Source organism: Drosophila rhopaloa, unplaced genomic scaffold, assembly GCF_018152115.1.
Source record: "Drosophila rhopaloa isolate 14029-0021.01 unplaced genomic scaffold, ASM1815211v1 contig_167, whole genome shotgun sequence".
NCBI lineage: Eukaryota > Metazoa > Arthropoda > Insecta > Diptera > Drosophilidae > Drosophila > Drosophila rhopaloa.
Genome location: NW_025335047.1, coordinates 8,535,811 through 8,561,326, shown reverse-complemented (window position 1 = coordinate 8,561,326; position 25,516 = coordinate 8,535,811). Strand labels below are relative to the sequence as shown.

Below are 25,516 nucleotides of genomic sequence, written 5' to 3'. Positions count from 1 at the left end.
GGTTTCCATATCCAGTGGATCAGGGTAGAGGGCTGGGTCTGGGACTGGGATGTTTGCCTACGATTTAAGCTGTGAGACATCGAGTTGTTGGTTGTAGGAACCCAGTTGGCGGTCTAGAGCAGCTCCGTCTCCATCTGCGCAGACTCCACGGTCTCCACAATGGTGGCCGTGGCCACCGTGACCGAATCTCATGGAACATACCGCGTGGTCAGCGCCCCATCGTCATCGTCGTCCACGCGGAGTCCGCCGCATCCGCAGGGCAGCCAGGTGGTGACGCCTCCTCCACCGCCGGAGAGATTCAGACAGCCTTTTGGTCAAATCGCAGACACCTGCTCCAGCTCGGCACTGGAGCGGCCAGAGTTCATCACCACCACATTCTTGGCGGCATAGTCCGTGATGAAGCGGTCGCTGTTCCGCGGATGAATGTTGCCCACATCCTGGGCGCAACACCATGGATTGCGCATGGTCAGGATGCGCTTGAAGGCGTCGCGGAACTCCTTGTTGAAGATCGAGTAGATTATGGGGTTGAACGCCGAGTTCGAGTAGCCCAGCCAGGTGAGGATCTTGAAGGTCTGTCCGCCGATGCAGGTCTTGCAGAAGGCGGCCGTGATGTTGACGCAGAAGAAGGGCACCCAACAGATGAGGAACACGCCCATGATGACGCCCACCGTGACGGCCGCCTTGTGGTCGGACACATGGTACGGCGAGCTGTGGGTGTGCAGGTTGCGCACCTTGAACTTCTTGGGCTGGTTCTTCGGACGCCGGATGCTCTTGTAGCGCTGCTTCTCGGCCACCTCGCCGGGTCGAGTCACCGCCTTGATGGACTTCACGTGCTTCTGGGCGTAGCAGTATAACCTGGACGAGAAATGGTGAAAACAAAGTGGTATTGACAGTTCAAAGAAAAGGTTTCTCATGGCTTAATAGGTGGCTTATTGAAATCCCATTCATTTTTTAAAACGAACACAATATTATCTATTCTCCAATTACTTAAAATAGCAAGGGGTTTTCAAAACACTAAATTTAAATATTCTGGTTTCGTTTTTAAATTTTAATAAGGGAAGCATTGTATTCATTTGCACATGTTGTTCAGATGACTTTGAAATACAACTTAAAACACAAAGTTAAGAGCTATTAAGTAATTAAAAAGCCATTTAATAATAAACAAAATTAAATGACTCTGAACAGATTCATAATAACAGTTGTATTACACTTAAATGATTGCTATATTATTGTTGTTTCTTGTAAGCATGATATTATCAATTATTCGTCGCCTAATGAATGACTGGGCAGAAAATCTGCTTACTTTGCCACTGGCGACAGGTTGTGTAATAACTGGCTACAGCCTGTAATGGATATGATAATTATTCACGTGAGCCCCATGGCATGTCAATTAAATGAAGGCCGACAACAATGTTTCTGTCCACATCAATAACCAAAGGAAACACACTGCGTATACGCAATGTCTGACTATCATAACCAATCTTCCACTTGAGTCGTCCCTAAGCTGTTTCACTCCTTCCCCCGCTTCTCCTCATCTGCCATATCTTCCATATCCAACAAATAAACAAGCATATGTGTCTGGCCGTGTGAGTGTTTACTCGTTGGCTAGTGGCCACATAAAAAGGATAACAGGACAGGATCAGGCCAGGCACAAATTATGGCGATAAAAGTATATTTATTCTGCAATTTAACCGAAATTTGATAGAAAATTCCAATGTCAGCCAACATGGGATCCATTTGATGAGAGGACCAAGGATATGGGAGGCAAAGTCCTGGCCAATGGCTGCAAATCTCGTTAAGCTAAAATGGCAACGTGCCGCTGGCCAAAACGTTGATGAGCAGCTATCGCTGGCCTGCTCCTGTGCACCCGCCATGGTGTGAGTGTGTCCTTGTCTAGTCCTTTTGCACACGCCCCAGTCTTTTGCCAGCTCCTGGGGATTACTTAGACGGACACTAATGCGTGCGCTTATTTGTTCAACCCAAAACCCCTTGCCCGCAATCATTTTCCCGCATTTCTCTCGTGCCTGGAGGCCATCAGGGGCGCAAGTCCTTGCGGCATTTTTCTGATATATTCAGCAATGCGATAGCAGCAAACTTTGCCAGTTTTTACAGCATTTTATTATTTACTTTTTACTACTTCTGACTCGACTTCCCCTTTGTTAAGCTTACAGCTTTAATATGCCTTTGCAAAGGGTATTCTTAATGTGGCCATGTGTTGAAAAATTACGCTTTTCTTGAATTTATATTCTAAATACTAAATATTTATAATCCTAATTTCTGTAATGGTCGAATTAAATAAATAAATAAAATATTTTAAGGCCTATAATTTATTTAATTGAGTAATCCGGCCAAGAATTTCACTGAATGAGTCATTTAAATTTAAAATTAAAAGTAAAAATAATTAGTCAAATAAAATATGTAATTTATAATTTAATTGTTGATAAATATGAACATACTCAACTTATTTAAACTTCCACTATAGAAAGGGTATAAGCGGGGCTATGTTTAGATTGCCTCTAGTGATTTTTAAGCTCATAAAAATATTTGAGTTCTCGCTTTGCTTTCATTTGGAGAGATTTTGGCAAAACTTTCCTTTGCCAGTGGAAGTTTTGTTGTTTTGTTGTTCTGAGCAAAACCCTGGGCCATTCATATCTGCATAATTGCAGCTGAAGGCGTCTGAAAATATCTTATTTTATGCATTTCATGTTTTATGCACGGACAACTTTTGTTCCAATCTCTATGAAAAATGCCATTTCAGGCTGGTTTTTGTGACTTACCGACAGTAGATGCCAATCATGACCACACAGGGGAAGTAGAAACTGATACAGCTGGACACGACGGCGTAGGTGGGCGTGAGGTCCAGGGCGCATGTTGGGTACTTTTTGCCATTGTCCTCGAAAATCAGCGGCTGGTCGGGGCGATGTATGCCCAGTGAGATGGGCACAAACGAGACGAACGCGGCCAGCAGCCAAATGGCCGCGATGGTGATGACAGCCACGCGTCGTGTCACCCAGCGGCCATATCTGCAAAAGAGGAGTGGCGGAGAGGTCAAAGGGTTGCATCAATTTGCGGCAAAGGAAGCGGAAATACACGCGCCATGCCTGCTGCTTTCTGGTCCACAAACCCCCCTCCTCTGCCCCTGCTGCTCCTGGCGTTTCTCTTTTTGTCCTTTTGCCCTTGTGGTGAGCAGCGGCAAAGGGTTAACACACTGCGACAGCCACACTCTGCAAAAGTTTCGGGCTTTAAAACTCTTGTTTAATTAAACGGAAAGTTTTTCTGCTAAGCCCTATTACAAAAATTTACATTCTACAAAGTTGTTGGCAAAAAATCAAATCACTGGCTGATAGAAACTCTTTTCACGGAGTAAACATAACAAAAAACACTACTTTAAAACAAATATTCAATTGGAAAAGTTTAAGTATGATTTTTATGAATCTTAGTACGATTTTTTATAATCAAAAAATTGTGTATATATTAAAAAGCGTTATTTTCTTTTACATAATTCTTAGAATTTTTAGTTTTATTTTACAACTTATTTGGATGAGTAATAAGTAAGACCTCGAAATAAAATTAAAATCAACATCAGTATCGTCCCCAATATACATATGTAAAAACTGAATTATTACAAATATTCTAAATCAAACTGTTTATTATGAGTATTAAACCTTAAAAAACCTTTTTCCTTAAATTGTACTTAATATAATTGAAACAGCACAAAGTTGTAAAGAGTAAATAAATTGTAAAATCCTTGCAGATTTGAAACTTTAAAAACACTTTGTTCAAGGATTTTGATATTTTAAGTGCCATAAGTGTGGTGTTATTTTTTAAGTGTACGGCAGCTGGAGCAACAAGTGGGCAGAGCGGAATCAGGGGCGTGGACAACACGAGCATGGACCATGTCTTGATGTCCTGATTGTGGCTTTGCATGTTCCTGGCAATCCCTCAGCGCCCAGTCGCCATTAGACAACATCATTTTCGGGTGTGCGCGACAAGTGTTGGCACGGGCCCAAAAGTGGAATTCCCAGACTCAGGTTTGGATTAGGGATTTCGCATCAGGTGCTGGGGTCCATCCGCATGTCATTAATTACAAGCCCTGGCCGGGCGACAAATCGCCCAAAGCCCGAAGACAAACCGCAACCCACATAGCGGGGAATGGCATATGCAAATCATTCTCGAAGGCCTCCCCTTTTCAACCACTTCGATTTCGCTTTTACAGCAGGAAATAAGCAGTCTGCAGCGAACGCAAAAACCAAAACCCAAAACCAAGCCCGAAATTCACAAGGCAGAGTGTGGGTTTTGGATCTGGTGCCATATGCCGCATCGTTTTGGCTTGTGCAGGAAATCAAACAGAATAATTCGATTTCAATACAAAGACGCACTCACTCACACACACTCACCCTCAAGGACGATGACGGAGCGGAAACGGAAGTTTATGTAATTGTATTCACATACAAATTCAATTTCGTTTTCGGCACGAAAATTGATTTCCATGTGACGAAAGCCCGCAGCTCGAGCCCACTCACCATCTATCCACTAACCTGTGAACAGTGGTGGCAAAGGTACCAAGTTTTATTTACCTAGGTAAGGTACAATATACACTGGAGCAATTACCAGCTGGAAAACATATTTTTTAGTTCATCAAAACATTTAAGAAACAAAATTTAAATGGTACAATGGAAATTATTGTTTCAGAAACCCTTTTGGTTTACCTTCAAAAGCATATTAAGCTAAATTCTGATTAGATACAATGTACAAAGCTAAAATGCTTAAATTTTTAAATGAAAGTAATACATTTTTGGAATCAAAGATATAATAACTATAATTTGTGTAGATCAAATAAAGATTTTGATAGCATAAACTTGATATAAAAGTTGATGCCAAATGGTCACCAGTGTATATCCAGATGGAATATATATATTTATGTAATTCAAGATTTTATTGCCTGTCCCTCAGTCGCCCCTTTCCTGTTCCATTTACCTGCACTAATTCCGTATCTTGGAGTGGCTGAGGTAGCGCTTTGATATATGCACATAAACCTGCAGCCATTAGGTGACACACGATTTGGCCCTCAGTTGGGAAGTGAAGGAGCCAATCAGCCATCGATGGGCTAATTGAAATCGTGTGTGAGAGTGTTCCAGGTCTGCCGTGTGGGAGGATATGTGTTTGGGTGCCAGGAGCAGGCTGCTCCGACCAAAGGACATTTGCATTTAACGCTCGTATTGAAGCTGCTGGCTTGACTGGCTGCGTGGCATGCGGTGGCTTTTGTGTTTGTCCCACATGCACTCAAGAAATTACCGCAAGGCACGCACAACGATCCTTCCGCCCCAGGACATCATCCCCTGCCTTTTGAGCCGTCATTTGCATAGTTTGAGTCGCTCCTTTTCCTCCTTTTACAGGTCCAGCCACGTCAGCTTGGCCGCTTTTGTTTTGGCATGGAAAATTTGATGACTCTTTATAAGCGTTTTCGAAACTGTCATTGCTAGCACGTGCCCACTGCACTGTGGGCCAATAGGCTAAGAAATCTTGAAATAGTGTTCTTTTAGCTAGTTTTAAGGACTTAAGTATCAGTTTCGACTTTTGTAGATATTATTCAGATACATGTATATACCCTGGTTTACTTTGAGATAATATAATTACAAATATTCACGGGATAACATGCAGAAAATGTTGAGAAAAACTTTTCCTGTATGATTTGGAAAAATATCACTGAACTAAAGCCTTATTCCAAAATAAATTGTTCTGATTTGGAAAGGATTTTAAATAGGCATTGGAAGAACTTGTTTTTATATAGGGTAATATACTATTTTTGGGCTTCCTTTGGTTTAATAATTTTTAATAAAGATTACTTTCGAACACAATTTTTTGGATGTTACATATTTGGTCACTAAATTCATAAAGTATCTTTGAAGATTGTTAGATATTTTGGAAAATGATCAACAATTAAAATTGTATATCATCCTGGGGAAATGAATAATGCTTGTAAATCATTGATTTATCAATACCCCATCAATTTTCATTCTTTTTCAACAAAAGTCCCATTGGAGTTTTAGGGTACAGCCCCATAGTTCGGTATAACATTACCTTAACCACGACGAAGACAAGTGTAAAAATACAATTACAAAAAGTTCCCAGGTGCGTCATTGTTGCTGGAACAGGTTTTGCGGTGTGCGTTTAAGTGTTGTGCCTTCGGTTGTTGGCCAAAACCCTTAAACCTCCCACAAAAAATCGCTGTATGAAAGCACCTCCCCCACACAAGACCCTTTGCCTGCGGCAAACTTTCATTGTTCTTTCAGTTTTTATTGCAGTTTAAAATGAATTTCACATATGCGCCTGACAGTTACGATGATGACAGGCGCCAAAGTCAACGGCAATGCCAACAAAAAGCGAAAAAAGACAAAAAGAAAAAGCGGCAGTGGCATCAAATTGTCACATAAAATAAGAAAATTTCTCATTTTCGTTATTTTGGCCTTGGGTGAAAAGGAAGGGGGACGCTTCATCTTCACTTTGTCTGCTACTAATTAAATTTGCACGCGCTTTTTATCCAAATTGTTTTTGCCAATTTCCCGGCTCGGAAAATCCAGGCGAGCGCAATTAAATTAAACGCCTGCAATTATTCTAAAACGCTAAGAAAACACGCTGAATCAGCGATTCCTTCTGTCAGCCGAGGGACAGGTCCTAGATGAATGGTCCTAAAAGAGGGCTGGTGGCTCTCGACTTCTAATGAGACGCCGGCGCGTGAACTTTGCCCCTGTTCAGGGGTGAAAAAAATGCCCTGCTGCCTCCACTTTGACATGCAAATAAATCAGATTTACATAAAGAGGGGCTCGGGAGCCAAAGTCTGGGCAGAGCAATGTATATGCCAGGCACATCCCAAGGATCCCAGTAACCATTTCTCAGTCACAAAAGCTGGCGACTGTGCACTGCGCTGAGTTTTCCATGCAATTTTTCCGTTGCCAGTTGAGTTCTGCTCCTTGAGATTCAGACTCAGAATCAGATTCAGATTCACAGAGAGTGGTGTGAGCGACGTCTTGACATCTGAAGTGTAAAATGTCTCGGGTACCTGAACAGTCTAGGTGGGCGGTGGAATCTGCGAGCTTTGTGCCAGGTGCGATTGCAAACCGAATCCAGGTGGCTAAACTCAATTTCAAGGCGCTGGCAGAACTTGGCCAGCAGGCACAACGTCGGGGGCTCTATGCAAATGTCATTAACCCAAGGGCTCAAATTAATATCGGACAACATCAGGCGGCCTTAATCAGCGTTTGAAGGGCAAAATTTACATCAAGGAAACATTTATCATTGTGTAATTTTGTGTAGCTGGAAATTTTAAAGGGAGGTTGTTTTAGGATTTAGCACCCAAATCAGTTTGAACACCTAAGAGAATAAAACTAAAACGTAATTTCTTAACAACATGTTATCTAAAAACTAAATTAAGTTTTTAAATATGCACTAACAATTTGTAAGTTAATTAATGCCTTACAAATATTATTATAATTTTTTGGCATTAGTTGTCGTTAAAATGTTTAAATAGTTAAACCTCCTAACATACAATTTCATGCAGTTTAACCATTTAGTCATGTAAGCAAATATTCAATGCAAAGCAGAGCAGGACGAATACATCAAGATCAATCGAGCGATTTGTGTCGTTCACCCATCATCAACCATTTGATGTCGAGCATGAAAAGTTCTCCTCCTGCGGAAAATGTATCTCTTCGCTGTGCTTAATTTCACTTTCAATTCCATTTATCTGTACCTTTCCCACTCCCAAAGGACAAACGGAATTCGAAATCAGGAAAAATGTTCCATGAAAATTGTCATTTGCTAGCCAAGACCACCCAAATCCACCCACACCAACCCCCTTTGGCCACCCGGTTCGAGCTCATTTAAATCCTTTTGCCGTGGCATACAAAATTTGCAATCTGAATTTTCAGCTCGCCTCGACATCAACTTGCCACATCAATGAAGCGTTATATGCTCGCAAACTCGTTACGTGAACTCGGCTACACAAAAGATGCACAGATAGATGGAAAATGGGGGAAATTCAGCAGGTGGGGCAGCTGCTGGCACACCAATACAAATGTCGTGTCGTTTTCCATAAGCGAATAAGCTTACCCCAGGTGGCAACTGAAACAACAAAAGCAACAGCCACCGGGCGGTGTAGAAAAAATATTTTTCTACTTTTGGCTTTTGGCTGAAAATAGCATCAAAGGATTTATTATGGCTCTTTCATGACATGGCGCTGTGGGTTAGGGTTTGGGCTGGCAACTGTCTCGATTTTCTGTAGTTGCCCCCTGTTGTCCATTTTCCCTTTCGTTTTCACGCCCTCCAACGATTCCCCTTCCCACAAGGTACACTGCAATCATTTCGTCGGGTTGCTCGCTTTGAGCCAACTCCCCGCTCTGCGTCTGTCAGCGACTTGACCAACGTCATTTTTAACACAACTTTTATGCACTGAGAAAAGCATGTATACCATTAAGTTTGTCTATAACTAAGACTAAGATTTTAATACGCCTATAAATCCGACTTAGAGTCATCGTGAAATTACGCTCTGAACTATATTTGTTTTAGACTTATTTAAAATAATTTAAACTGTAGAACACAATTCATTATTTTAAAGGCTATGAATATATATTTTTGGAACACTTAATAGTTGAGAGAGAAATAAAAAAGAATTTTATTTGGCAGTTGTTTAGAGTTAATACAAATAAAAAAATTTTGTTTCAGTGCGCACACATCATGAAATAAAATAGAAAAGAACGCAGACAAAGGTTCACTCACTCAAAACCCACATTTGAAGGAATTCAGTTGTGGCTGCTGACACATAATAAATTTGTGCGTTTGTTCTTGGCCGCAAATGTAATATTCCTATGCCAAAAAACCGTTTGTTGGATTGCACTTGTGGGGTTCGAGGCATTGTTGAAAATTTAATTAACACACAATTGTTGTGGTCCAGCCGAAAAATGAGGGGGCGCTTAGGAGGTGGAGGTACTTGATGGACTAGTTTCAAGTTTACCGAGCTGACTTTCGACTGACTGCTTTTGTGCGATTTGTTAGCCACTGGAAATCAATTTCAACAGCTGACTACTGACTACTGACCAACACGACTGACTGGCAGCGTTTTAGGCCACGACGACAGCTGGACAAGCTCATTGTCATTGCCGTAGTCGGCACACAGAAACATAGATACACACCCACACCAGAGCACACAGTACACAAGGACACCCAGCACCTGAGGCAGCAGAATTTGATTGTCTCTGGGGCTTCCTGCTGGGATGGAGCTACTGGGGCAACGTGCCGGATATACAAGGTAGATTGAACTGCGATAATGGAACATTCGGGCAGCATTCAGCCCGCTGACAGATGAAGTCATTTCCAGCGGGTGTGACAATATACGGAATGTAGGCCAGCTGGCCAAAGGTTAAAATACTTTAGAAGCGGGCAAGTTGAAGTAAAGGAATTTTAAAGGAATGTATTTGGACTTAACTAGCTCAAAATATAAATTTTCTATGAGATATATAATATCAGTAAAGCAGGAATCTCTATTTTAAAGTTTCCACATATAAAAATGTAATTTTCAGCTGGGAGTGCCTATTAATTGCAATTTTATAACTAATTTAACATTATGTCCCAGGGTTTAGTTAAGAAGCCCGATGACCGACTTAAAATTTATATGGAATGTATAAGGGCATTTCCGTTCAGTGTTCGTTTTTAATCTTTTCAATTTGCTTATAGTATCCAAAACTCGACATATTTCTTATAACAACTTTGTCATGGGCGAAACCCCACCAAACTGCCACTTTCGCACTTTCACCAGCTGGTAATGACACTTCTTTTGTTACTCATTGTTGGCCTGGCCCAGAGAACCAAGGAGAATGACTTGGCCGAACTTAGTTGGCCCCGGCAAAACCCCAGCTGAAACGATGATCCGAAAGTGCTTAGCCAACTTCAAGATGAAGTTTGCTGGAGATGGGCGAAAGCCTTCGTAATTCGCCATAAATCTGTTACTAATGAAACAATTATGAGCGTCGATTAATGAGCACCAGTGCCATAAAGAACTCGAGTGCTGAAACAGTGAAAATAAGGAGCAGCAGTAGCACAAAAACGTGACAGGCATGACAACGCGGCGTATGAGTAACGCGCATATAAAGCACCTGCAATCGCCTGACATTAATGAATCGATTCGGGTCCGGAGCTCCTCCACCGAACTCCGACAGCCCGGACAATTAGTTATGGATTGGATGTTATATGCATGTGACAGAATCCTGACAATCACTCACCTCAGTGGATCCTTGATGTGGATGTAGCGGTCCATCGAGATGGCGCACAGGTTCAGAATTGACGCCGTCGAGCACATGACATCAAAGGCCACCCAAGTATCACAAAATTGCGCTCCGAAGATCCAATATCCTGCGAAAAGGGGAAAGAGGAGAGCGGGGTAAGCGAGTGTTTGATTGCTTGTTTAAAATACTTAATAAGTACTTTCTGTCTGGACGCGCCGGAAATTGCCATGTTGCGGCCGAAGGATAAAAAAGTTATTTCATTTGCACGGCGCCAGCAACAAATGCAGTCGGGAAAAGCGGAAAGGCAACAGAAAATGCAAAGGCAACCAGTGTCACAGCCACCAGATTCTTGTTTTATTTATTCATGACGTAAATTGAGTTTAAATGATTTCATAAATTCATTTCCGCTTCCTGTCCTTCCATTTCCCTCACACAAACACACATAAGGGTCTCGTTTGGGCCTGCGCTATTTAAATTTCATTCGCCCGGCAAAAAGTGAAAACAAATAATTTATTTTTTTGGGCGCTTGGCAATTTCATAAGTGTGTTGCAATTACGTCGTTGTCGATTGATGTTCCGTGCGTAACCAGAAACGGATGTCCTTTGAGTTCTGGGAAAGTAGCATTCGCCACACGGAAAAAAACGCAGAGATACACCAACGATATACACATGAATTCAATAACAGGTTTGCCACACATTAAGCTTATTTATTCGTGCTGTGGCTTTCGACCGATGATTTGGAGCGATAAGAATATGCATATCATGCTCGTTACAGCTTTCATGCCAGTTAATCAAGCGTACTGCAGGATACGGCTCGTAAATGCCACAGGAAGTGCCGACGCAACTGGTCAAAGCAAAGCCGATTCGATCCGACCCTGCTCAGCCTTCAGCTATCAGGATATCAAAGACGAGGATATCAGGATATTAAAAGTTGGCCCACCTAGTCAGCAGTAATGACTTTCACTTAATAGAGTTTAATAGAGTGGTTTGAAATGTGTTAATTGTCTGTAGTATCCTCTTTTTAAAAATATATACAAATCTACATTTATTTAATTATTAAATATCTTGTAATTTAAAGAAATTCCAGAAATCTTTAGATATTATGCAATATGTAAATGATGTAGAACAGCTATTAAGCTAAAAGGTAAACTGCTAATTGATAATTGATTCAAAGGACATAAATATTCCCATTTCCAAATAAACTCGAATTCCCTTGTTAGTAGCTAACAATTTGAATTGCTAAGCAAATGCATCAAGCCAACTGTCAAAATCCTGTCGATGGTCTTTTCGGAGTTCGGTTAGCTTGTCAAATACTTTCAACCGCTTTGTTCAAGCTGTGCGTTTAGTCTGGAAATTGTTTCGGAAATACCACATTTGCACTTTAGAGTTTTGAGCCATGACACAATTCATCCTTGCCGCAAAATCGAGTGCAGATTCGGCTCAAGCTCCGGCATTTGCTGAAATGCCCATGGCCCCGAAAAAAGCTATTTCAACAGGAGGTAGAAAACTGGCAGAGTGTGGGAGTGGGAGTGGGAGTATGTATTCAAGTCAGCAAATAATTCATGCTGCTTTCAATACACATCGTCGTACATACGCATATGAATTGCTCTTGGCCAAAAAAGTATGCTATATGTTTTTGCGATTCCTCCGGCTGGCAGCATCTGTCGGTTCTCGCCGGTCTGTTGTTGTTTGAATTTGTCCAATTGCGTACGCTGTTTATTTGCTGATTTGCCTGTCTTGGAGCGTGCTAAATGTTGCCTTGGCGAAAATAATTTGCCTCCATGTGTGTGTGTGACTGTGTGGGTGTCGCAGGACCCCGAGGCATCTGTTTGTCTTGAGCAGCTGAGCATTTTTATTTATTTTTTCACACTTCTGCTTACGCGGCAGCGCCGTCTCCACTCGTCTCCTGTGAGTGCCAAAGTCGTTTATTATTTTCACACACTCTTGGGGAAACTGGGGGACATCAGAGGCGTTCTGGGTATTTATATAGGGGGTTTTAGAAGTCAGACTATTTCCTTGGCCTTTTCCTTAATTTATATTAATCAGATTTAAGTAATGAAAAGAACATTTCTTTACTCTAAATATTACTTTATTTTAGTTACGACAAAGTTCCGTGGTCTTAAAATTGAATTAACGATTTTAAACAAATTTATAGTTCATAAGTTTATTTCAAAACAAAACCATTTTTGGTAACTATTTTTTAAATGAACATTGCAAAAGCAGATTATTTTTAGGGCAGAGCTGGCATAAAAATCCCCTTTTTTTCCACCTTTGTATCACAAATCTAACGCATGTCACCTCAACTCATCTTGTTTCTTCCTGACTTCACTTCACCTCACCGCATCGCATCGCTTTGGATTCTGCTCACATTTTCAGACTCATATGACAAGCTCGCAGTTTTCTTCTTTTGTTTGTTGTTTATGATTTTCCACTTTTTTTTTTTGCAGCTTGTGTGCGAGTCCTTACACATTGATGTCAGCTGCATGTTTCCTGAACCGGAACACGTTGTTAGCCCGGCTCGATTCCCGGATTCCCCGATTGCCCCTGATCCAGTGAAAAGTTTTGCCCGCCTTTCGCCTAATTTGCCTCTTATTTACTTAGCCAATGTTCGCCCGTCAAGTCCTCATCTCGAGCTTCCCGTCTCCGCCGCTGGAATTAATAAAATGCACCCATAAGCGGCACTCAAAGGGGGAAATGGGGCTGAATGTGGGGCATCGCCAACTTGCAGCTGCAAAACTTTGTCGGCCTCAACGACAGAATAAGTATCGGAGCGGGAAAGGATCCACTGGCAGGATAACTCAGGGAATGACTGCCACTGCTATTCTCGGAATGGCTAATGGAAAATAATCAGAATGTGTGGCTGCATTCGGGATCTGCATGTTAGCCGGCACCAGATGTACAGATGGAATAAAATGAAATTCTTGTTTGCCTGACTATAACCATGTGTCCACCGATGGGGTTTCGAGGGTCAGCGGAGCAGTTTGTTGAAATTGTATAAGACAGAAGATGATCAAAGTTGAATTATTTTATTAACACACACACAAGATCGATAAATATATCGTCTTCGGTTAATTCTGTTAATGTGAACACAAAAACCAAAACCAAAATAATGTAAGACACTTGATATTTACTGATGGTCATAAACTTTGACATTACAAAAAATACTTTTTGAACATTAAATTAATTTCTTAAAAGTTCCAAATGTAAACTAGATATTTTGAAATTAATTTCATTTTTTTAAATCTAGCAAAAGACTTTGTATATATAAAAGCAGACGAATTATTTAAGGAGTGATATTTGTTTCATTTATTTCTATTGTGGTGATCAAAGAAAACATAATCTTCAACTTTACAGCTTCGTGCAATGCTTTTAACAAATTTCTTTAATATTTCAGTGGACTCCAACTTAAACTTGGCTTATTATCTCAAGCTAAGACAAGTGTTTATTTATTTAAAAATGCCAAGCCAGCCCTCGTTCATGCCATATAGCACGAAACAAATCTTGTGCAATCACAATGGACCCTCACTCGGGAAACTCGGAAAACTCGGGGAACTCGTGCGTCGACTTGTGCAGCTGACACTTTAAAAGGCATTGACAAAGCCACATAAAATCCGACTTTAAGCGCTGCCAGGCATGTCAAATGGGCTCGAGTGGTGCGCGGGTGGTTGAGTGGTTGAGCAGGACCCTCGTGGGTTCCCATCGCTGTTTTTGCATTTTTTTTTTGTGCTCCCATTGAGACAGCCTGCAGCATTTTGCATAAATTTCAGCGGTGGCAAACGCGAATTTCAATTGCAATTTTCCATTATCCAGACAGAGCTACCGACCGCATTAGGGATTCAACCCGGTTCGATATACTCACCCAGCAAATCGTTGACACCGGCGAAGGTCATCACCAAGGAGGCGACGAACAGATCCGCAATCGCCAATGAGGCCAGGAACAGATTGCCGATGCGGCGCAGACTGCGCTCCGTGTAGATGGCCAGGCACACCAGGATGTTTCCGGCCACCGAGAGGAATATCAGCACCGATAGGAAGATGCCTGCGGCGAGTCGAAATCAAATATCACACCCATAATCGAAGCTCAAGTCCCAACAATGATCGGTTAAAGCATACTTATATGGGCGGGTGAACATCGAAGGATGTGCATGAGGGTGTGTGCGTGCGATTGGTGTTTGTCACATGCAACATGCAATTTTACTTATAATTGTTGTGTCCGTGAGAGCTGTGAAAGTGGTCGAGTGGGTCGGTTGTTCGGTGGGTCGTTGGATTGGTGGGTGGTGCTATACAGTGTGGCAGTGGGTGGGTGGCTCTTGCTGTACATTCAACGACATTTACTTTACCAACAACTACAATTGACACAAGTGACAGCGGCTCCGGTTCCTCACCAACTATTGTATCCATTTCAGAGGCATTTGTCCAGCTGCTCTCATTGTAGAACGATGTCAACTGCAATGGAACGAGTTTGAAGAGGTTCGTTAGCTGCTGGTAAATATGTAAGTTTATGGCTTTTAATGTTCCTCTGAGCCATGAATAATATTAAAATTTATTATCCATTTTTAATTTTATAAAAATATATCTTATTTCGAGTAAATATAAAATTTAACAAAATTTTAATATGAATATCCTATAAATTTGTAAGAACTATATAAAAATTCTTATGCAAAACAACAAAAAACTCATTATTAGTTCTACATATATTTGATTTCTAATTAAAATTTAGTACTCAATGCAAACTTTAACAAAATGCTTCACCGTAGTTAAATAGCCAGATTGTGGCTTTCTTCCTACTCTTTGATTTCCACCCACAAACTCATGAAGTTTGGGAAATGTTTTTGGAATTTAATTAGCTGGCATCTGCTTTGATTTTCTACGAACTGCGTTCCATTCATTTTCCTGCTTCTGTCATCGTGGCTGTGTGTGGCACGCATGTCTTGGCCATGCAAAAAACTATCAATCATTTGTGGCATCTGTGGCAGAACCGCAGAAGGCAATCCCCTTGAAGTAGCGCACAAAGATGGGTGGCATTACTCATAATTAAAATTGACAAAATTTCAAGAAAACTGCTATGGCCTGTAATGAAATTAATTTGTTTTACTAAACGTCCACCGCCCTCTCCCCATATATATATATAAATGTATGTGTCTATCTTTCTATCTGTTTGTGGTAACTTTGAGCTGGAATTTGTCTTGCGGTTTCTTTTGCTTTTGGGCAACCAGACATGTTGGCATGGGCCCTTGCATGCTGGCTCAACTATTTACTCGATTCCAACCTTTGTAGCCCAAATTGATTGTGCAAAAAATTATTAATTACCGACGGGGCAATGTAAAAAAAGGATGCGGCCGGCCGGCCCTTTGAGCCCTTTTGCGTTATTGCCACGGGAATGTAAATGCGCGGCCGGCAACAAATAACCAAAATGAAAGCCATAATAAAATGCTCAAAAGCAGACCCGAAAACCGCTGACATATGCAATTAATTAATTCAAACATAAAACTGCCGACGCCGTATGAATAATTTCCCTGTTGCTATTCAGACGGTTTAAGCTTTTCCCCCAACTTTTTTGTTTAATTAAATTTGCTGTGTGTATTGAGCGTAGCCAGCTTAATTACTTTAAAGTTGTTAATTGTTTGAAATGGAAACTTCAGTTTAATCGGCTCGAATGCGGTTGCAGAATGCCACAAATGTAGCATACTTATGGATCGCACAACAGGACGTATGCGCAATTTCATGTATATACATCCATTTGTCGAGACTAATTTATTTATGTATAGATTAATGCAAGCATGTACACTTAGAACGCTAGTTAAATTGCGTAAATATTTAACTGGCTCAAAGCAACTAGACGGCAATATAAACGCACTAAAGTGCGATTACTCATTCATAAACTATATTGATTGGTCAGTAGAGCAGAACGCTTAAAAGCACACGGATAGAGTTACCAAAGGGATTTCTACGCGAAATGGACCATAAATGAACATTATACCAAATTAATTGATGCTCCACATTACGAGCGAAAAGCGTTGGACAATAAAAAACACTTAAGATTATAAAAATGACACGAAATGCCTTTTCGTGTCAAGTGAGTTTTCATTAAAATCAACAGCAGCTGCTGCACTGATTCAGTAATGCGGCCGAACATTATTCTGATGTTGATGTTTACGTTCATGACGCTGCTTCTTCAGCGGCAAAGGCATCATTAAAAAGCAGTTAACAACCCGGAAGTGGAAGCGTGCCACTCCGAAGCCTGCCATCAGACGGAAAAGGACCTTATAAATTTCCAATTTACAGTCAGGCAGAGTGGAATGCTTCAACTTTTTTTCATGAAAAAATTGAAAGTGTCATAATAAAATTTAATTTGTAAAAATAAACCAAATGTTAGTTTGGACTCTTATATTCTCAAATGGAAACCGAGCAGTTTTAAAAGGTTATTCACATTGGTTTTTAATTTCAAACAATATTCGATGAGAATATTTTTATTATTACACATTTATTTTTATGTAAGTTTCAGGATACTTCACTTTTGAACACTCTTAAAACGTATTTGGTTGAAAAGTTCTATAATAAATTATTCATCACTGTTTCAGAAATGAAAAATGTCAAAAAATAATTACATTTTGTGTTAAGCAATTCAAGCTTTTTATGGTAGTTTTCCTTATAAATCTCCTACAGTTCCAGCAATAAACTAAACTAGTTTTAAATTTCAACCCCCTTTAAGTTATGTACGTCCGCTCTAAAAGCTATGAGCGAAAATTTAGATGTGTCCACGGAACAACGCGCAAAGAGACAGCATAAAGAAAGCATCTGCCAAGTGTGTGCTAAAAGAAATTTAAACAGTTGGAGAAAGGGGAAAAGCAGGACAATAGGAGGAACAACTGTGACAGCAGTTACTGCATTTAATTGGCAATAAAAGTGGACAACAAATGTTCGTGGCCCACGTTCCCCGAAGGCCTCCAATAGAAAACAAGGAGCAAAAGCAGAAGCTCTAGGGAAGGAAAAAGGGCACGGACTTGTGTGTTGGGATGTGAGAAATACCAGGATAGAGTCGCACTTGGGTGCTTTGGCTTTGTTTGCAGAGCTAAATGGCACAATGCGTTGATTAAACGTCAACACACACACACACTCCCACACACACACGAAACATACCTGGAGGCCATACAATAATAAGGCAGAGAACCTGTTGGCAGGACAACAAGAAACGGTGGAATTGTTGCCCACCTGTCCGACTGTCTGTCCTTTGTCTGGCCGTCTGGGTAGGCGGAAGTAGTGTGATTTACAAGTGGAAAAGGACGGGCAGACAGGCTGAATAATAAGCAAACGGCACCAAAGGACTTGCCGAGCTCCACACTTTACAGTGTCATTGGAGCACTTCCGCCTACGGCAACACGACTAGCAACGATAACAAACAACAGAACCACTGTCACATGACCCAGAGCACAGCATAGTTGTTAATTAAGTGCTCTGTACAATTACTAGACCGAAAACTCTTCAACAACGAGCCAAGGACCTGGGGAAAACAAACCCGCCTTGTTTCAGCTTCCCTTACAGTTCAAAGAGCATTTCTGTATATATAATGCGATTTTCTTGTCGAACGTTTAAGAAATTTTGCAATATACGCACTGTAAAACCAGTACAACAAGTATCTAAAAACGATAGCATGGATTTGGTTAAGACCCTAAAAATTACGAAGTCTTTATTGTACTTTTCTAAATTATGTCGTCTTACAACATACTTTTAATTTATATTCTTAAATGTCATTTGCCATTTTTAGAGAAATATTTTATATAATTTTAAATTGCATTTAAAAGTAATGAAAGTAAATTGACGTTAACTTCCTGAAAAGACAAAATTCAGCCAAAATATCTACTTTTTTACTAATTTCACTATTATCTGTTAAAGATTTATAAATTTGGTTCAGTGGAATGAACCATTTTCCATTTACCTGCAGCTTTTAGGTGTGCTAAGCTCTCACAAAATCTATTTCCTATATCTCTTTTTGTGCTCAGTGCAATAATAAATTTTCAATTTCCCTGCAATTTGAACTTTGCCCACACGATTCACCAGCCCAGAGTTTTTGAGGCGCGATGAACTCGATTCGGTTGGGTGGCCAAAACCAACTAAAGTCGCTGCTCCGTGCTGTTTAGCATACATTTAAATTCTTACAATAAACAAGAAATGCTGTGGGCGTCTCCTGGCAAGTCGCAGCAAGAGTTATATACACAAAGGGATGGGGATCTCACGTAGAAGCGATAATACTAGAGCCTAGACAGCTGATTTATGCGCCGAGCAAATATTTATTGTTTGCTTTCGGAAACTTTCCAACAGAACTTAAAGTTTTGCTTAATCCAAGCAGTTTACCGACTGGTTATGCAATATGGAAATGGGAAAGCGGGTGAGTAGACCCCAAGGTAATGTGACAATTGCGAAAGTCGGCTATCTCTCATCTGATGGCCATTGTCTGAGCCGTCAATGCCCGTTGACAATTGCAGGGCTTGCCAGGATTCCACGAAGGAGCTGCTCCTGCAGACAGCTGTCAACAGCGTTGCTGCTGATGTGTATGTGTTTGTGTTCATTGTTGAAATTTCGGCTTAATTAAACGAAGTCGAGAGTTGAGAAAAGGGGAAACACTCGCAGACACATGTGTCTGGCTGTCAAAACTGTCGTAATTGAGGACCCAGCATCTATTCATGTATGTACTATATGCATGGGCATTAAATGCAAATGAGCGCCTGATGGCGTGGAAAAGTGTGTGACATTAAGTAGGGATTTTCCTCCTCCACATGAGCACCTCCCAAGATGAGCAGCGCCCTCAATTATGAATGAACTAATTAGATTCTCCTCCTGACGCTGATGGATAACCAAGTTTATTCGCCCTCCAGCGGGATTTTCACACTTGTGATGAGTGGTTGACCTTTTTTCGGACGTGCCAGGGACACTTTTAACCTCAGACTGGCTCCTGTCGAATTTGTCTACGGATAAATAATTAAAATGAACCAGTGATGGACATAACGTAAGGACACCACAAGTTCTGCCTCAGGCTGTGGCAAAATATTATTAAAAATTTATTTTATTTCGGTCATGTCCCACACCCTTGGAAAATACTTTTAGTTGATTGCTCTTTCAAGATCGTTAACATATTTATTACCAAAAGGACGATAAGCTAACCAGACACTTGGCCGCAGGCGGGTTATCAAAATTTTAATCTTACCCAATTTAAATTAATGTTTTATAGATTATAACTTTTTAATCGATTACCTGACCAGAAAGAAAACTAAATGGGTTTTGACTTCTGTGCCTTTTTTCTAGCCTGGAAAAAATCGACAAAAGATATAAAAACTATTGTTTATATTTATTAGTTTGGCCGACTGAACATTATTTCGTTGATAAATAAATAGATGAAAAGTTAAATCAAAATAAATACATGGTTGTTAAATTCATTAACTTGAATTAACATATGCGTTTACTTAATAGCTCTAATTTCTATATGTAGTAGACCAAGAAGTTAAGTCAGTATGCCAGTACACACAACAGGAATGATAATTACGAAAACCCGATTGTTTGGATCCGATTGGCCATTGTGTTGGTTCTTGGAAGGTAAATCAAATGCTCCTGTCTCTTGTTTGCCTTATCGCTGCTCTATTGCCTGCCAATTTTCGGAGGACCGGCGATTGTTTGTTTTGGCAGCTATTCAGCAAATTGCCTTGTTGATTTGCCTCGGGCAGATTGTCAACGTCACGATAATTAGCTGCAACAGGAGATGACTTTGGCGGGCTGAAGTGCAACGAAGGAAGGATGAAGGTAGGGGTTTTCAGAGGCGCTTAAGCTGATTGTAAATGCAGTCCCCGTTTCCCATCACTCACTCTATCCAACTTAATCTTCATAGTACCCATCTACCCGTCTCCCATTTTTGTAGGAGCATCGATTTTATACTTTTTTCCAGCTGCATATCTCTTCCTTTTGGGATTTTCCACTGAAGCCGAGTGAAAAACTTGGCAAGTGAACGTTGTCAGTCACTGGCACTCAGTTGTGTGCTTAACACAAACATCCCGTTAACTCGCACAAGTGTCGTCGGCACACAACCACCACTGCAGACACACATACGTCGCATGAGTGTAAATACAGATACATCAATGCAACTGCACTTGTTTCTATTGAAAGGAAAAAATGGGGACTAGAAAGGAAGATAGAACCATATCTCATGGATTTTTCTTAGCAGTGTCAATCGTCCTCGCACTCGAACAGTGGCTCAATGACAGTAGGACTCATTTTACACCCAAGATTTAAGTAATATGAGTACTTTAAGAACTTTGTAAAGCTAAAGAGTAAGAAAAAATCATAAGAAGTCGAAATAATACAAAACTACTAATATATATTTTGTCTCTTATATTTAGAAAATCATTATGATTACAGAATCTCAGAATACAGTTTATAAAAATGTAGTTTGTACTTTAAAATCTGGTTTTAAGAAGTATTCTCTATAAAATTAATTTAAAAATCCACCAGAAAATAAAATCAAATAGACAGGAACAAAACTATTGCAAAACCAGATAATTTAATATGAAACTGAGATGAAAATATTTATTTACTTTAACTATGGACTTATTAAATGATTACTTTTTAAGCGTGTCGTACTAAGAATTCCACTAAAATTTAAATGAAATTGCTTCCTCAGTTACTTTCTACTAACTACCACTTTAAAAAGTTTTCAACAGTGTTCAACAAAATCCTCCGTGCTTCTCTCGGATTTCTCAACTATAAAAATGTTGTCGATTATCTTGATTGTATTTTTGGCAATAGCTGGCAAGCCTGCACACCCGACGCGGGTGATTGACATGACCCTAGGAATATTATATGGTCGTGGCCCCATTAAATTGACTTGTCACGAGTAATCGTTCTGCACTTCTGTGTCATTGCCGAGTCACTGATACCAGTGGCTCAACTCGAGGAGGAGAGCCCCATAAAAAATAGCTACACAAGGACAAAAAATATACAAAATGGACCCAAACACACACATGGACTAACAGCAGCAAATAAAAATAGGGTTTATGCTCAATCAGGAGCGAGCCTTTTTGGGTTTACTGAATCCCTTTGACTGCTCATCGAAAATCCCTAGCCCCATTCAACTGGCCCTAAAGTAAAAGAGGTAAACGAAACGCAACATAAAAATCACGGATAACCTGCTATTTTCATTTGCTTTTCCTTTTTTGCTTTCCAACAGAACAAAAAATGGATGAAACCGTGGAAAAGAGCACAAGGTGCAATTAAATGGCAACACCTAGACAAACACATTGTGGCTGTTGTGGCCAAGATTAATGTGGAATGGCCATGATGGAGGGATCGGGATGCACCTCCATTTCACCGGGGTGCTGGCATGTGTGGTTTCTATATATATGTACCCCATATACTCGTGACCCGATTCGTGGACCCAGCATCCGGCTCATTTATATTGCGGCTAGCCCCGTGATTATGGCAGGCAGCTGCCACACACATTTAATTAGGCGAAATTGGTGACATTTATCCGAGTCCACTTCTCCGACTCCTTCTTATTTTATGTGGTCATGATCTAATTGAAAATTACGGAGTAAAAACAGACGAATAATGGGAATATTTTATGAGAGAAATTTTTCTTTAATACCTTAACAAGATAAATCAGAACAAACAACTTTTAATTACATTTTAGACAGTGAGAGCACCTCAAAATGTTAGGAGTATAATGTACATATTTTAGCAACAAAGTTAGCAACAAGGTAATGAATTAGTTTTATATATAAGGGAAAGCAAGCATTTAAAAAATCCACTTTGGCTTTATAACATTTCTTCTGCATAAATTCCGAAAAAAGTATGTTGTAAGTTGGAAAATGTTATATATATTATCAGTGATAAAGATAAATATAACATAGTTTACTAATCGCTCAGATAAAACAAGTTATAATTAATCTTTATCATTTGAACTAAATATAGAATATAGATAAAAGGTTTACTTTTAGACTTAGCTTTGATTTCACTTTATTATTTACTTGGTCAATATTATGTTTTCACTTTAATTAAATACAACTGAAAGTTCCTAATCATGAACATATTACAAATAAGCCACAGGGCAGTGAGAAATGGCCTACAAAGTCGTTCCAATAAATTGCTTAGTGGCCAAAGCAAACAATTACATATTATTGGTTTGATAGGTTCGATTTCAATTTGCTGGGGTATTGATAGCCAACGGCCACGCCCCTCACGCCCCCCAACGCCCCTGCCCACTGATTTGGACAAATTGCTGGCGGAAATTTGCGCAAATTTCGAAGGCTCTGGTTCAATACGAATATTTATGTGTGGTGGAACAACAATGGTGGTGGATTTGCTGAATGGAAAGCGCAATCCACATGGCTGCAGCAATAACAAATAAGGCTATTAATATTTTATTATTATTGCTATGCAAAGCCTGCGAACAATGGCAAGCCAAAGTTTTTCCTCCCGACTAGAAAATGCGGAATTCCATCCAAGAACGCAAAAAACACAATGGATTAAGGGGGACGATGGGGAGAGGAGGACAATTCAGAAAAAGAACGAACATAAACCCATTTTTTATGCATGCGGGCAAGATTTGTCGAGTGCAGATTAATAATTCAATTAGATTGCACAACTCGGCGTATGCGTGATGCATTATGCAAATTTCAAAGAAAAGAAACGGGGGAAAGCGACAACGCCCCGAAAGACAATTTGCTGCTGACAGATGAAGGGGACAAATGTCAGTGTCAACCTGCGGTTAGTTAACATCATTTGAGTCTGGACTTAAATTGTCTGTTCTACCCAATTGCATTCACTAAAAATGCATCATCCAAATGCTGAAACATTTCAACTGGCAATTAGGTAAAATTGACCCAATTACATTAGCATTCTGTAAATCACAGTAAATACGCCCTGAACTGTTTATAAATTAGTTGAAAATCTATTTACGTGGAAAATGTGCGGAGCATAAACATGATGACAACGTGATCCTGCGATAAATGTCTACGAATCCCCCGGCGCATCCTTACCCAACTTACGTGATACTCATTATTTACATTCGATTGAAAGTTAAACGTGCGAACAGATGAGCACAACTTTGTCGTTCCACACAACAAGTATTTAGATCCATATCTCCCTCGACTGCGTGCGTTGGCTCATATCCTTTACTGATGCCACACCAAGCACGTAAATTGCTCGTTCTCCCAAAAAAAAAAAAAAAATAGCACCAAAAAAAGAAGGAAAAATAAAACACACACGAGTGAAAAAAAGGGATAAACTTTGGTTTTGGTATACATCCTTGACGGAGTTCCTTTGAAAACCCGATTATGCATCGATGGAGGTGTGTATGGTGGCAAAAGTTTCCCCATGTGCTGGCTGCTAATGAGGCTCACATTCATTTTCATTTACCAGCTGGTTGGCTAGAAGTGAAATAAATTAAAAGGAATGCCAATGGAGGAAACTTTTGCTAACAGCCAGCCTTTTGTTATAATTTAAACTTTGTAATCATATGATAATCACCCTCCTCATAGGGGAAGTTTTGTGTACCCCTTTTGCCTTGACAATTCATTAAGCTGCTAGATTGCGTATACGCCCCATAAACCACCGAACCACCCAGAACTGAACGACAATGTTCGGGAAATATGCCAGCACGTAATAAAAGTGAAATGTTCATAAAGGCCAGGCCCCGGCGTCGCCCGATCGGAGACAAAGACATTGTAAATTATAGTAGCCGCAATGGATACCTGAAACTACACCAAAAAAAAATATATACAAATAAATGATTTCCCAATGGCCCAGTTTTTGAATTATTTATAAAACTTTCAAAACTAATATGAAGTACTCCTATTTAGCGGCCAAGGCTTTGATGACAGATTATAATCAAAGAATTAAATCAATCAATATTTTTGTTAACAGAAAATTAGAATTGAAAAATATTATGTAAAAGATAATCGGCAATTTTCGAAACGAAACATAAAGTTTTTACACGAATCTAAAATAATATTGAATACTTGAATGATTAAATTTCATATTAAATTTTATAAGCTCAACATTATTGCTTTATACCTTGAACTTGTATATAACTAAAAGTGGTATACTCGATGGAGAACTTTTTTAACTCATGCCAAAGAAGCCATTCCTTTTATTAAATTCAATATGAATTAAAATGGTATTTTTGGTTGAATAATCTTTATTTTTATAATTATTTTGAAAGCTTTTTAAGTTCTTCAATTCATATTTGAGTGTATTCCAATTTTTCCCTCTGAGCAGCGAATTTAACGAGCTGCACATCGGACATAAAGCTGAAGCCAAAGCCAAAGCCCAGTGAATGCCTCGTTGGCAGCCACATAAATACAATCGACCCACTCCCACGACCCACTCCTTGCCCCACCGGAATCCACTCACCGTTGTGCCATCGTAGCCATTTGTCAGCAGTTGAATGTCGATTTCAATGTCCAGGTCCACCTTGGCGGTCGTCAACTGCAGCGGCAGGTGATCGGCGTCCAGCAGTGTGGAATTCGAGGCGAATCCGCTGCTACTGTTGCCACTGCTGCCGCTGATGGTGGTGGTGCCACTGCTCGTTAGGGTGGTGCTGGTGGCGGGGGTGGTGGTGCTGCTGGAACTGGTGGTGCCGACCACCGAGGCGGCCACTGAAACCACTCCTGCACTGGCGGCCGTTAGAGCAAGTGCAGCAATCGTCCGCATTGCATTTGTCATTGGATGAAATAAGGATGAAATTAGGATCTGGTTGGCTGGGGTGTGGCTGTTGCTGCTGGTTGTTTCCTCTTTCCTCCGTTTGACTCTTAATTGAGGGTATGGCAATAAATTGCCCGACTACGGCAATGCAGCATTCTGCTAATACACTTCGATTCTAAATGCGGCAGGATACCAGATTCAGGCTGGGTGTAGCCTTTTGCAAACATCGCGGAAAACGCGACCCAGAGTCATGTCCAGCCATCAATCAGGCCAAATTGCAGCATTAAAGTCTCTCCTTAAATGATTAATTATATATGCTGGTTGTTGCTGGGTGGCTTATATCATCCACACACACTCACACACACCCACACACTCCGACACTTAGCACACACTCGCACGCACGCCCGTCAAGAATTCTCGATCGGCACACGGGATTAAGTCCGAGCCCCTGCGCTTTCAGATAGGGCTCTGTATGTGGTTTATCTCGTGCAACTGCCACCGCTTGCCGAACCGTGCGAACTGAAGGCTGAACGTCGACTGTCCGGACACGCA

General features: G+C 40.5%; 1 protein-coding gene across 2 annotated transcripts; it reads right to left on the bottom strand.

Moving 5' to 3' along the window:
- Window positions 1-213: 213 nt before the first annotated feature.
- LOC108049318 (dopamine receptor 1) lies at window positions 214-25,473 on the bottom strand. 2 transcript variants are annotated; one of them, XM_044458448.1, is made up of 6 exons: window positions 24,674-25,473; window positions 14,617-14,722; window positions 14,136-14,315; window positions 10,275-10,404; window positions 2,778-3,023; window positions 214-855 (listed from the first exon to the last, which is right to left on the bottom strand). In XM_044458448.1, exons 1-6 carry the CDS (start codon window positions 24,983-24,985, stop codon window positions 315-317), a joined length of 1,515 nt encoding a protein of 504 aa, XP_044314383.1. In that variant the 5' UTR covers window positions 24,986-25,473; the 3' UTR covers window positions 214-314. The 2 variants fall into 2 exon arrangements, with proteins under 2 accessions (XP_044314383.1, XP_044314384.1); XM_044458449.1 differs by having other exon boundaries at window positions 14,662-14,722.
- Between the last annotated feature and the right edge of the window lie 43 nt (window positions 25,474-25,516).

What these genes read in the sequence shown, in the direction of transcription:
- LOC108049318 (XM_044458448.1), bottom strand. Translation starts at nt 24,985, where the DNA reads ATGACAAATGCAATGCGGACGATTGCTGCACTTGCTCTAACGGCCGCC. An exon ending in ATGGCTACGATGGCACAACG is followed by an intron (nt 14,723 to 24,673) that starts GTGAGTGGATTC and finishes GTTCCATTGCAG; the next exon opens with TTGACATCGTTCTACAATGA. An exon ending in CACATCAAGGATCCACTGAG is followed by an intron (nt 3,024 to 10,274) that starts GTGAGTGATTGT and finishes CCTCTTTTGCAG; the next exon opens with ATATGGCCGCTGGGTGACAC.